We start from the raw sequence: 14,591 nt of genomic DNA, 5'->3' as shown, positions 1-14,591 counted from the left end.
GAAATTCACTCTAATTTCTACATTTTTCAACCGATTCAACCTGTTCCAACATTCAACTGTTCATCATTTTCCTACCTATTCCTCAACTTCCCACTTACCAAAAATTTAAAATTTTCAATTTTGAAATTCACCACAAATGATGATAGCAATATATTTAACAATGGAAGAAAATTAACCAATTATAGGCAAACATCACGTTTAAATTGTGGTTCTACAGAATTATATAAAACAAAATCACAGTCATGCAACAGTCCTGGACAAAAACAATGTTAAGCTTAGAAATACTGTTTTTAACTATAGGGACATGTTCAGACAATGTGTTGTCTAATTAGCATCGCCTGTGGCTTCCATCATAAACCTCTTAGTCGACCTATTTTAAAGGCTGAGGACTCGTCACTGTGAGGTATAATTTTACGAAACTAAACATTGTGAGGCGAAGGAGGTATAGATGGGCCTTCTGTTCCAACACACATTTTCCTTTTCGCAAGTCCTGCGTAACGTCTCGTCCTTGATCTTGTATCAAAGAAATTTGATGACTATGGATCGCAGAAGCTGGAGCTGACGGGATGAGTGTGCAGTGCACTCTCAATGGCCAGCGCTGATGTCTGGGGTATCCCCAGAGTATCACCAAGCATTTTCTCTTCGTCACCTTCAGGGATGTTAGAAATTCTGAGGTTTTCTCTTCTGGACCGTCCTTCTTGGACAAGCAGTTTATTTTTTTGTTCTGGGCAATTATTTTTAGCATCTTAATAAGTGTTGATTACACGATCTGGGCCCCTTATTCCAAAACGCCAACATGACTTTCCGCTTCTGTAATTCCGGGGTTAACATTAGCCAGCTTGCTTTTAATGTCATTCAGTTATTATGTCATGTCCTTCGGGAAGTTCAGTATCCCCTCCAAAACTTTGCACATTGCTGAAAGGCACGCCCTGCTATGAGTGCTCATAGTCGTTGTCTCGACTCTTTCTACACGGCGGTGAATTTTTCCTTTGTGCGCAGCTGTCATGTCTCCATTTTCGCCCCTGCTGCCTGGCTGATGCGCCCTCCGTGTTAGACCTCCGGGGCGCACGTCACCAATACGGCTGATCGCCACCAACTGTCCCGTGTTACCCGCTGATTAGGGTGTGTATGTATAGACGCTATTCGCGGGTCAGTCCTTGCCGTATCGTCTGCTTTGACACATGCACACATGCCACCTGATTCCCGCTTGCCTGATCCGCTGTGTAACGGTACGCCTGGCTGGTTGTCTGCCTTGACACATGCATGCCTACCACTTGATTCCCGTTTGCCTGATCCGCTGTATAACGAGATGCCACCACGACCGGTTCATCAGTCACCTCGTGCGCCTGCTTTGCTGGTGTTTAAGCCTCCCTTTTCCCCTTTTCGCATTCCCTAAATAAACAATCCGTGTTGCAAGCGCGGCAGCCAGCTTTCCACGCTTGTCCGCAGTGTTCAGACGCACATTGTTCAGAGGCACGCCCCGCGATATCAGCGTGTATTTAAACGTTCTCCCATCACTTATAAACCCGCGAAAAAGCGCATTCGCAAAACCACCTTCTAGGTCCTAGAATCTAGGAGGAAGGAGTAAAATTATGATTGTAAATTGATTGACTGTAAATGTGCAAAAATAAGCCAAAATTGTACTTTCAAATACTCATAACTCACTTCCTGTAGCACATGTTACGGTTTACAGTCATTACCAAAGTCCATTTTGTACTTCTGAGGGTGCCCCACAGGCCTCCGTTTTTTAGCCATAGGTCGAACGTAGCGGGACAGTGCTCCACTCTATGGGACGCTACGGACACTTTTTTTTTTTTAATTTAACTGGTTTAAGGTGACCTTAAAATCTCACTGGGCTTGTGCTAAATTTGGTATGTTTTGGTTCACATTTAGTTGCTCAAAAATGCAAGTCTTTATGGAGAATACTAACAACTACAACTGCGAGCAGCTGTAAAGGGCTCTCACAACCCTGGCCATGTTGGGATACTCGCACGTTGGGGCACGTGCATGTTTGGGGTACCGTTTTTTCCATGTATAATGCGCCCCCATGTATAATACGCACCCTAAAAATGGCATGTCGATGCTGGAAAAAAGCCTGTACCCATGTATAATACGCACCCAAATTTTGACTTTTTTTTTTTTTTTTAAAGTCCCAATGATCGTCACACACGCATCTGGGTGTGGTGAAATTTGTCCTCTGCATTTGACCCATCCCCGTGTGATTTTGATCCATCCCTTGGGGGAGAGGGGAGCAGTGAGCAGCAGCGGCGCCGCGCTCGGGAATCATTTGGTGATCTAACCCCCCAATTCCAACCCTTAATGCTGAGTGCCAAACAGGGAGGCAATGGGTCCCATTTTTATAGTCTTTGGTATGACCCGGCCGGGTTACTTAAGTCCGTAAACGTAAAATTATTTTAGAAAAAAGATCATCTTTGGGAACAACCGGATGTTATTCTGCCGGTCAGTATCACTGCGCATGCAGTCGCAAACTCGATAGCGAAAAAATATGTGAGACTCTCAACGGGATCACCAATATTTGAGTGATGTTCCAGTTATTTATCACAATTAGTTTACCAAGTCTGTGTTTTGAGTTCCTCCAATAAGCCCTGGTCCAAGCTGCACTTGGTCGCCCCGCTCCTTTCCACACTTCATCCGTGACAAGATTTTTTTCAAAAATTGTTGTACCATGATTTTCTTCAAAAAAAAAAAATTGTACCCATGTATAATGCGCACCCCAGATTTTAGGACAATAAATTAGTTAAATTTTGCGCATTATACATGGAAAAAAACGGTACTTGCGTAGAGCGACTTCCTGTAAGGACTAGCATGTGGCTTTGAAAGTGTTTTCTGTAGGTATGTTATATATGTATGTCTCCCAACCTTTACAGATGGACAGTATCATTCAACATTTTAGGGTCTCCCAGACAATTTCGTGTTTTCCATGAAAACTAACATAATTGCACAAGGGTTTTCAAGGGTTTTCTAATCATCCATTAGCCTTCTAACACAATTAGCAAACACAACGGACCATTAGAACAGTGCTTCCCAACCACTATGCCGCGGCACACTGGTGTGCCGTGAGAGATGTTCAGCTGTGCCGTGGGAAATTGTCCAATATTAATTACGGAGCGCATTGTAAACAGGATCGCCAAACCACTGGTCAGTTAGCGCAAGGCCTGGTCAGCCACTTGCTAATCGTGCATTTCATGTTGTGTCGGTCTGAATGCATTGCATCGGCACATATTTGTGAGGATCTGTGTGTGCAGACTAAGACCTTCTGCACGTACAACAACAAACCTTGGTTTACACCGAACCTCAGGAGGCTGCGCAAAGTCAAGGAGGAGGCCTACAGGAGCGGCGACCGCGACCTGTTCAAGCAGACCAGAAACACACTGAACCGAGAGGTCAGGAAAGCCAGGAGGTGTTACGGGGAGAACATGAAGAGACACCTCTCTGCCAATCCTGATCCCTCAACAGTGTGGAAAGGTCTGCAGAGCATCACGGGCTTCAAGAAACGAACCCCCCCGTCCTGTGGAGAGCCCAAGGCTTGCTAACCAGCTAAACAGGTTCTACTGCAGGTTTGATTGGTCCTCCCACACAACGGGACTTCCTGCAGCACAATCTACATACGCACTCCAGATCCGCGAGGAGGAAGTGCGCCAGATGATCCGGAGACAAAAGACCAGGCCCAGACGGTGTGTCACCTTCCTGCTTGAAAGTCTGCGCTGAGCAGCTGGCGCCCACCTTTGCACGGATCTTCAACCGTTCTCTGGAGCTGTGTGAGGTGCCCACGTGCTTCAAGAGCTCCACCATCGTTCCAGTGGCCAAGAAGCCCGCCATCACAGGTTTGAATGAATAGACCTGTCGCACTGACATCTGTGGTCATGAAATCTTTCGAGAGGTTAGTGCTGAACCACCTGAAGGATGTCACGGGCCCCCTGCTTGACCCCTTCCAGTTTGCCTACCGGGCAAACAGGTCGGTGGATGATGCGGTCAACATGGGACTGCACTACATCCTGCACCACCTGGACTCCCCAGGAACGTACGCCAGGATCCTGTTTGTGGACTTCAGCTCGGCGTTCAACACCATCGCTCCTGACATCCTCCAACAGAAGCTCATCCAGCTTGCGGTGCCTGCCTCCACCTGTCAGTGGATCACCAGCTTCCTGACCAACAGGAGACAGCGTGTGAGGCTGGGGGGCATCACATCTGACACCCAGACCACCAATACTGGAGCCCCTCAGGGGTGCGTTCTCTCCCCACTGCTCTTCTCTCTCTACACCAACGATTTCTCCTCAGGTGACTCTCCTGTGAAGCTCCTGAAGTATGCTGACGACACCACTCTCATCGGACTGATCCAGGACGGTGATGAGACTGCGTACAGACAGGAGGTGGAGCGGCTGGTCCACTGGTGCAGCCAAAACCACCTGGAGCTGAACCCGCTCAAGACCGTGGAGATGACAGTGGACTTCAGGCGAGACCCTTCACCACCTTTACCCCTCACTATCCGCAGTAATACTATTCTCTCCACGGACACCGTCAAGTTCCTGGGAACCACAATCTCTCGGGACCTGAAATGGACCGGCCACATAGACTCTGTCCGGAAGAAGGCCCGGCAGAGGCTGTACTTCCTGAGACAGCTCAAGAAGTTCAACCTGCCGCGAGAGCTTCTGAAGACCTTCTACACTGCCATCATCCAGTCTGTCCTCTGCACCTCCATCACTGTCTGGTTTGGATCGGCCTCCAAACAAGACATGCACAGACTGCAACGGACAATCAGGACTGCAGAAAAGATAATTGGAATCAACCTCCCATCTATCCAAGTTGCTCTCCAGGACCAGGAAACGTGCAAGGAACATCTCTACAGACCCTTCTCACCCAGGTTGCAGTCTGTTTGAACTACTCCCCTCCGGACGGCGTTATAGAGCTCGGTACGCCAAAACCAGCAGACACAGAGACAGCTTCTTCCCCCAGGCTGTTGCTCTGATGAACTCACACCTCTCTTAGAGTCTCAGAGTCATTACTGTGCAATAACATCCTGCTCTCCACACCTTTTTTGAATTTGTCTACACTGTTTGTACTTTGTGTCCTCTCTGCATCCATTGCAGCCTGGTCATCCTGGATAAGGGACCTTCCCATCTGTGGTCTCTTCTCAAGGTTTCTCAGTTCCCCTAGCTGGAGTTTTGAGTTCTTCCTTGCCCTCTTGGGAGTTTAAGATCAGGGGATGTTTGAGAATATTTGCCATTTTTCACATGTCCTGAGTGTTGTTAGTCACCTAAATGTTGAACAGAGGCTGTGATTTACCGAAGTCAAATTACTTGTTTGGCACGCTCAAACATGGCGAATAAAAAACTCTTGAATCTCTTGAATCTCTTGAATCTGGAATATTCAGTTTATGTGTGTTCTGCTGTGTGCTTTTGCTAACAGTGACACTATTACAGCTGTGGTGCGTTTGTGGTCCAATGGAAATCAGAGTATGCAGTTCAACAGAAGAACTTGGATATAGTCAAGTCGAGACACTTCGACTGTGATAGCCACAGTCAGAACAGCAGAGCGTCTTTAAAAGTGACTTTGTTCTATTGTCGCAATATTTGTAGAGCTAATCTAAAACAGTAAATGTGCCGTAAATGAAAAAAGGTTGGAAAACACTGCATTAGAACACTGGAGGGATGGTTGCTGGAAATGGGCCTTTATACACCTATGTAGATATTGCGTTAAAAAACAGACATTTGCAGCTAAGATGGTCTTTTACCACATTAACAATGTATAGTGTATTCCATCCATCTATATCCATCCCTCCATCCTTCCATCCATCCATCCATCCATCCATCCATCCATCCATCCATCCATCTTCTTCCGGGGTCGGATCGCGGGGGCAGCAGCTTTAGGAGGGTGTCAAATCCACACTTATCAAATGTAAGCGACCAGCTCTCCGTTTAAAGGGTTAAAACTCTAACGCTGCTCTCATGGGGAGACGAGAGTGAAATAAGCCGAAGGGTTCTGAAGGAATCAATTTAATCTTTTCGGACGCCAATTCCTCTAAAGTCATTTGAGGCTCGTGTAGAGTAACTGTTGAGACACTGCGTCAGAACGACCGCGCCCTTTCTCCTGGCGGCTATCTTCCTGTGGATTAATTGCACTTGTAAAATCTTGGATAAATTAAACTGTCTTTGTTAAGACCGCGGTGATTCGTTAATTAACACTAGCGCGCTCCCGTACTAGCTGAGTCTTAAGTTAACTACTTCAAACCAGGTCTGACAAATCCCTGATGTTAAGGTAAAAGCTGTCTTCACTTTAAAAAGAACTGAACGGTTTACAGTATGACTATGATAGAGGAACAAAAGAGATTTAGAACTCTAAAAATCTAAATAATAATTACTCGAAGTTAAATTATTATAAATAAGAATTTAATGAATAAGTACCAAAAAGAATTACAAGTCTCAATTGTTCAAACAGTCAACAAAAATTCCACACACCAATCTCAATAAGCAAAATTATTCAGTCTCGAAGTTTTCTCGATTGTAACTCTCAAAAATAGTAAAAAGAGGGTAAAAGACAGAAGGTATAACATGCTATTTGGTAGAAAAAGTTGAGGGATCAGTTCTTCTTGTTCCAAAGATCCAAATTTTGTTTAAGAAGATAGGGTGGCCTTGGTTCAACCAGATACCCTCCCTTTACCAGTTTAACAAAACTTAATTTTGAGGAACTAACTTCTAAATAACCCCGACTATGCCCCCAATAGATCTCTGTCACGTCAAGATTTGGCACCATTTTCTGGTTTGGAAGTGAATTTGAGCCAATTCGTCTAGGCCAATCCAATAAACATTTACGCACCATCCGTACCATCCTAGCCACCATGTCACTTGACAAGGGACTCCCAGACTTCCCTCTCCCCAGCCACTTCGTCCAGCTCATCCCGGAGATCCCAAGGCATTTCCAGGCCAGCTGAGGGACATAGTCTCTCCAGCGCGTCCTGGGTCATCCACGGTCTCTCCTGTCGGTGGGATATGCCCGGAACACCTCCCCAAGGAGGCGTCGAGGAGGCATCCTGGTGAGATGCCCGAGCCACCTCATCTGGCTCCTCTCAACGTGGAGGAGCAGCGGCTCTACTCCGAGTCTCTCCCGGATGACCGAGCTTCTCACCCTATCTCTAAGGGAGAGCCTGGACACCCTGCGAAGGGAACTCATTTCGGCCACTTGTATCCGGTATCTTGTTCTTTCGGTCACGACCCATACCTCATGATCATAGGTGAGGGTAGGAGGGTAGATCGACCGGTAAATTGAGAGCTTTGCCTTTTGGCTCAGCTCTCTCTTCACCACGACAGACCTGTACAGTCTGCATTACAGCCGACGCTGCACCGATCCGCCTGTCGATCTCACGCTCCATCCTGGCCTCGCTCGTGAACAAGACCCCAAGATACTTGAACTCCTCCACTTGGGGTAGGATCTCATCCCGGATCCGGCGAGGGCATTCCACCCTTTTCTGACTGAGTACCATGGACTCAGATTTAGAGGTGCTGATCCTCATCCCGACCACTTCACACTCGGCTGCGAACCGCTCCAGTGAGAGCTGCAGATCATAGCTTGAAGGAGCCAACAGCACCACGTCGTCTGCAAAAAGCAGAGATGCGATGCTGAGGTCCCCAAACCGGACACCCGCAACACCTCGACTGCGCCTAGAAATTTTGTCCATAAAAGTTATGAACAGGGACCGAACCGCCCTTATCAGTTGGTTCGGCACCCCGTACTCCCGAAGCACCCTCCACAGAACTTCCCTAGGGACACGGTCGAGTGCCTTCTCCAAGTCCACAAAACACATGTGGACTGGTTGAGCGAACTCCCATGCACCTTCGAGGATTCTGCCGAGGGTATAGAGCTGGTCCACTGTTCCACGGCCAGGACGAAAACCACACTGCTCCTCCTGAATCTGAGATTCGACCTGCCGACGGACCCTCCTCTCCAGCACCCCTGAATAGACCTTACCAGAAAGGCTGAGGAGTGTGATTCCTCTGTAGTTGGAACACACCCTCCGGTCCCCCTTCTTAAAGAGGGGAACCACCACCCCAGTCTGCCAATCCAGAGGCACTGTCCCCGATGTCCACGCAATGCTGAAGAGGCGTGTCAGCCAGGACAGCCCCACAACATCCAGAGCCTTTAAGAACTCCGGGCGGATCTCATCCACCTTGCCTCCGAGGAGTTTTTTAACTACCTCAGCGACTTCGACACCAGAGATTGGAGAGTCAACCTCAGAGTCTCCAGTCCCTGTTTCCACAATTGAAGGCATGTCGGTAGAATTGAGGAGGTCTTCGAAGTATTCTCCCCACTGACTCACGACATCCCGGGTTGAGGTCAGCAGCACGCCATCTCCACTGTAAACAGTGTTGACCGTGAACTGCTTCCCCCTCCTGAGACACCGGATGGTGGACCAGAATTTCCTCGAAGCCATCCGGAGGTCATTCTCCATGGCCTCGCCAAACTCCTCCCACGCCCGGGTTTTTGCCTCAGCAACCGCCGAAGCCGAGTTCCGCTTGGCCATCCGACACCTGTCGGCTGCCTCCAGAGTCCCACAGGCCAAAATGGCCTAATAGGACTCCTTCTTCATGTCCCAAGAGCCAACTTGTGCAGCCAGGGATCGGACCGCCAAGGTCCCCGCCTTTGGCCGCCGCCCAGCTCACTTTGCACCCGACCCCTTTGGCCCCTCCCACAGGTGGTGAGCCCATGGGAAGGGTAGTGTATTCCTGATTAGTTTAATGTTATCCTCATTGAAAAATATCTATTTTATTATAAAAATAAAGACATTTCTTTCATTTAAGGACATGACCCCGAACCTTTGAACGGTGGTGTAGATGAAACAGAACTGGGAATGCTTCATAAAAAATAGGGGCGTTGTGGAGCCATATTTTGAAACTCAAAACAGTGATTCCCCACTAGTTGTACCGTATTTTCTGGACTATAAATCGCAGTTTTTTTCAAAGTTTGGCTCGGGGTGCGACTTATACTCAGGAGTGATTTATATGTGACATTAACACATTATTACTTGATCATTAACACATTACTTATTTACTAGTATATCACGTCACATCCCCTCCGTGAGTCGTCACCTTATCGTGGTGGAGGGGTTTGCGTGCCCCTATGATCCTAGGAGCCATGTTATCTGGGGCTTCATGCCCCTGGTAGGGTCACCCATGGCAAACGGGTCCTAGGTGAGGGGCCAGACAAAGCACGGCTCACACGAGCCCCTTATGACGAATAAAATAAATGGATCTCGTTTTCCCTCGCCCGGACGCAGGTCACCGGGGCCCCCCTCTGGAGCCAGGCCTGGAGGCGGGGCCCGAAGGCGAGCGTCTGGTGGCCGGGCCTTCGCCCATGGGGCCCGGCCGGGCACAGCCCGAAAAGGAAACGTGGGTCCCCCTTCCCATGGGCTCACCACCAAAGGGGTCGGGTGCAGTGCAAGCTGGGCGGCGGCCAAAGGCAGGGACCTTGCCGGTCTGATCCCCGGCTGCAGAAGCTGGCTCTTGGGACATGGAATGTCACCTCTCTGGCTGGAAAGGAGCCCAAGCTGGTGTGCGAGGCAGAAAAGTTCCGACTAGATATAGTCGGACTAGCCTCCACGCACAGTTTGGGTTCCGGTACAAGCCCTCTCGAGAGGGGCTGGACTCTCTTCCACTCTGGAGTTGCCCACGGTGAGAGGCGTCGAGCAGGTGTAGGTATACTTATTGCCCCCCGGCTGGGCGCCTGCACATTGGGGTTCACCCCGGTGAACGAGAGGGTAGCCTCCCTCCGCCTTCGGGTGGGGGGACGGGTCCTGACTGTTGTTTGTGTCTATGCACCAAACGGCAGCTCAGAGTACCCACCCTTCTTGGAGTCCCTGGAGGAAGTGCTGGAGAGCGCTCCTTCCGGGGACTCCATCGTTCTACTGGGTGACTTCAATGCTCACGTGGGCAATGACAGTGAGACCTGGAAGGGCGTGATTGGGAGGAACGGCCCCCCCGATCTGAACCCGAGCGGTGTTCTATTATTGGACTTCTGTGCTCGACACGGATTTTCTATAATGAACACCATGTTCAAACATAAGGGTGTCCATGTGTGCACTTGGCACCAGGACACCCTAGGCCGCAGTTCGATGATCGACTTTGTAGTCGTGTCATCGGATTTGCGGCCGCATGTTTTGGACACTTGGGCGAAGAGAGGGGCGGAGCTGTCAACTGATCACCACCTGGTGGTGGGTTGGCTCCAAAGGTGGGGGAAGATGCCGGTCCGACCTGGCAGACCCAAACGCTCTGAGGGTCTGCTGGGAATGTCTGGCGGAATCCCCTGTCAGGAAGAGCTTCAACTCCCACCTCCGGCAGAGCTTTTCCCACGTCCCGGGGGAGGCGGGGGACATTGAGTCCGAGTGGACCTTGTTCCGCGCCTCCATTGTTGAGGCGGCCGACCGGAGCTGTGGCCGTAAGGTCATTGGTGCCTGTCGTGGCGGCGATCCCCAAACCCGCTGGTGGACACCGGCGGTAAGGGATGCCGTCAAGCTGAAGAAGGAGTCCTATCGGGCCGTTTTGGCCTGCGGGACTCCGGAAGCAGCTGACAGGTACCGGGTGGCCAAGCGGAACGCGGCTTCGGCGGTTGCTGAGGCAAAAACCCGGGCGTGGGAGGAGTTCGGCGAGGCCATGGAGAATGACTTCCGGACGGCTTCGAGGAAATTCTGGTCTACCATCCGGCGTCTCAGGAGGGGGAAGCAGTGCAACGTCAACACTGTTTACAGTGGAGATGGCGTGCTGCTGACCTCGACTCGGGACGTCGTGTGTCGGTGGGGAGAATACTTCGAAGACCTCCTCAATTCCACCTACACGCCTTCCATTGTGGAAGCAGGGCCTGGGGACTCTGAGGCGGACTCTCCAATCTCTGGGGTCGAAGTCACTGAGGTAGTTAAAAAACTCCTCGGTGGCAAGGCCCCGGGGGTGGATGAGATCCGCCCGGATTTCTTAAGGGCTCTGGATGTTGTGGGGCTGTCATGGCTGACACGTCTCTACAACATCGCGTGGACATCGGGGACAGTGCCTCTGGATTGGCAGACTGGGGTGGTGGTTCCCCTCTTTAAGAAGGGGGACCGGAGGGTGTGTTCCAATTACAGGGGAATTACACTCCTCAGCCTCCCTGGTAAGGTCTATTCAGGGGTGCTGGAGAGGAGGGTCCGTCGGGAGGTCGAACCTCAGATTCAGGAGGAACAGTGTGGCTTTCGTCCTGGCCGTGGAACAGTGGACCAGCTCTTCACCCTCAGCAGGATCCTCGAGGGTGCATGGGAGTTCGCCCAACCAGTCCACATGTGTTTTGTGGACTTGGAGAAGGCGTTCGACCGTGTCCCTCGGGAGGTTCTGTGGGGGGTGCTTCGGGAGTACGGGGTACCGAGCCAACTGATAAGGGCGGTTCGGTCCCTGTATCACCGATGCCAGAGTTTGGTCCGCATTTCCGGCAGTAAGTCGGATTCGTTCCCAGTGAGGGTTGGACTCCACCAAGGCTGCCCGTTGTCACCGATTCTGTTCATAATTTTTATGGACAGAATTTCTAGTCACAGCCGAGGCGTTGAGGGTGTCCGGTTTGGGGACCTCAGCATCGCGTCTCTGCTTTTTGCAGACGACGTGGTGCTGTTGGCTTCTTCAGGCCGTGATCTCCAGCTCTCACTGGAGCGGTTCGCAGCCGAGTGTGACGCGGTCGGGATGAGGGTCAACACCTCCAAATCCGAGTCCATGGTCCTCGATCGGAAAAGGGTGGAATGCCCTCTCCGGATCGGGGATGAGATCCTGCCCCAAGTGGAGGAGTTTAAGTATCTTGGGGTCTTGTTCACGATTGAGGGGAGGATGGAGAGCGAGATCGACAGGCGGATCGGTGCAGCGTCGGCAGTAATGCGGACTCTGTACTGGTCCGTCGTGGTAAAGAGAGAGCTGAGCCAAAAGGCAAAGCTCTCAATTTACCGGTCGATTTACGCTCCTACCCTCACCTATGGTCACGAGCTATGGGTCGTGACCGAAAGAACGAGATCCCGGATACAAGCGGCCGAAATGAGTTTTCTCCGCAGGATGTCCGGGCTCTCCCTTAGAGATAGGGTGAGGAGTTCGGTCATCCGGGAGAGACTCGGAGTAGAGTCGCTACTCCTCCACGTTGAGAGGAGCCAGATGAGGTGGCTCGGGCATCTCATCAGGATGCCTCCTGGACGCCTCCCTGGGGAGGTGTTCCGGGCATGTCCCACCGGTAGGAGACCCCGGGGACGACCCAGGACGCGCTGGAGAGACTATGTCTCTCGGCTGGCCTGGGAACGCCTTGGGATCCCCCGGGATGAGCTAGATGAAGTGGCTGGGGAGAGGGAAGTCTGGGAGTCCCTCCTGAAGCTGCTGCCCCCGCGACCCGACCCCGGATAAGCGGAAGAAGATGGATGGATGGATGGATCACGTCACATATTTTCACACTAAACCGCACTCAAGGCCCGTGGAATAATTGGAACTGCAATTGACGATGAGTCTGACATCAGCGCCGCATATACGTACTTCCGGAGTCAGCGGAGTTGTTTATAAGTGACACAGAGGACGAAGATTTCGATGGATTTAATGATTTGGAGTGACACGGATGGTTCGATAAACTTGTTATTTATGTTATAGTTATTTGATATATAGTTTATATATGGTTGTATAGGCCTGTGGAATGATTGGAACTGCAACTGACAATGAGTCTGACGTCAGCGCCGCATGTACTTCTGGAGTCAGCAGCGGCATTGCTTAAAAGTAACACAGAGGACGAAGATGTGAATGATTTGGAGTGACACGAATGGTTTGATAAACTTTGTCAAACGCGCACTTTATTATAGTGGCACCGGCTCCCCAGTAACGGGTTCAATAAGCCGGGGGTGAAGGGACTCGTCCGTAGCTGACCACCCGAGTTAAATTAATTCTACTAGAATCAATCTAATTTCTTTACGACGCCAATCCTTTTTAAGTCATCCGACGCGCGAGCCGAGTAACTCTATTCGAGGCGAGTCGTCGATATGACCGCGCCGTAATGATGGCTCCCTTCGGTTGTTTGATGCTGGTATTACGTTACGGATATTTTTTAGATGTCTTTGTTAAGACCTCAAGGATTCGTTAATTTACTAGAGCGCCCTCGCTCTAGCTGAACTCAAGATAACTACTTCGAACCAGATCTGACAATTCCTGATGTTAAGGATTAAAGCTGTCTTCACTTTAAAAAGAATTGAACGGATTTAAAGAATGACTATGATAGGGAAATAAAGACAATTTAAAGTTGTAATTACCGCATATAAAACCATGCTCGACATAGTTAATACGAAATAATCGATAACCGAATTAAGGCTTAAGAAGAGATTTAATGAATAAGCCAGAAAAAGACTTACAAGTCGAAAAAACAAAAAACAAGACTCACCCACACAGAACAAAAGAGGAGACTAAAGGTCTAAAATCCTATTTGGTTGAACAAGTCGAGTGATCGGCTCTCCTTTGTTCCAAAATCCGAATTCTGTTTAAAAAAGAGGAAAGGTCTGGCCGTGAGGAGCCTAGCCTAAAAAGTAAAATTGGCGACTTCTCCTTTCTGCCCCCGCGGCTGTCTCTTCTGCCTTCCTCGAAGCTTAAAATTTGACAAAGTCCAATTCGAAGACTCTGGAAATTCATCTTAGTAGATTTTGGTTCAATCTGAAAAAGAATGCAAAGTCCATCTTCGTTCTTTTAGTCCGGGCAGCGACACGGCCATCGCCGTGTTTTCGGAGAAGCGCCGCCCCGACTGGGGAGGAGGAGCGCGCCGTTCTGTGTCCGGGCCTCATATTTATATGCTTCTGGCATTACCTCATCGGAATTACCTCATCGGAATTACCCCACCGGAATACGTGGGTGCACCTCGGTTGTCCTGGCAACCTTACTTCAAGCAGCAATCACCCTTAATAGGTGTTTCCTGTTTTGCTCGTTCCGGCATTACCTCATCGGAATTACCTCACCGGAATACGTGGGTGTACCTCGGTTGTCCTGGCAACCTTGCTTCAAGCAGCAATCACCCTTAATTGGTGTTTCCTGTTTTGCTCGTTCCGGCATTACCTCATCAGAATTACCTCACCGGAATTACCCCACCGGAATACGTGGGTGCCCCTCGGTTGTCTTGGCAACCTTGCTTCAAGCAGCAATCACCCTTAATAGGTGTTTCCTGTTTTGCTCGTTCTGGCATTTAGTATATAGCCCTTAATGTCTCCTCTTCAACTTAATACATTCAGGTATGGATGGAACACCAATGTTAAATACAGGTTGGACAAAACATTGCAACATGAATCACATATATCTTGTCACATAATAGTACTTAACACAATAATGGGTTCCTCCAACTTAAACACATATATGGATATTGCTTAAGCTGTTACATCTTAAAATTATGGCATAGCAAACTCTTATTCCAAAATTGTGCGTTGCTACGTGTTTGAACAGGTCGTGTCTTCCCAATTGCTAACAATTTAATTGATTAGATTTGTTAATTTCCATCTGGTCACCCCTATGTCAAGCTTTAACACCATCTCCTGGTGAAATTTTGAACTACGACATGTTTTGGGATAG

General features: G+C 49.6%; 1 protein-coding gene across 8 annotated transcripts in view; it reads left to right on the top strand.

Moving 5' to 3' along the window:
* The window catches only part of tctn1 (tectonic family member 1), a 1,200,810-nt gene that overhangs the window by 146,109 nt on the left and 1,040,110 nt on the right, over window positions 1–14,591 (top strand). The window contains exon 13 of one of the 8 annotated variants that reach the window (XM_037262833.1): window positions 656–704. The exons of the other annotated variants lie outside the window; for them this stretch is intronic. Within the exon in view, the coding sequence (XP_037118728.1) occupies window positions 656–664 (9 nt within the window). The 3' untranslated portion in view covers window positions 665–704. Of the gene's footprint in view, window positions 1–655; window positions 705–14,591 lie in introns of those variants that run through there. 8 annotated transcript variants of the gene reach the window in all.

Source organism: Syngnathus acus, chromosome 10 (assembly GCF_901709675.1).
Source record: "Syngnathus acus chromosome 10, fSynAcu1.2, whole genome shotgun sequence".
Classification (NCBI taxonomy): domain Eukaryota; kingdom Metazoa; phylum Chordata; class Actinopteri; order Syngnathiformes; family Syngnathidae; genus Syngnathus; species Syngnathus acus.
The sequence above is the reverse complement of the archived record's forward strand: the minus strand, read 5'-3'. Positions and strand labels throughout refer to the sequence as shown.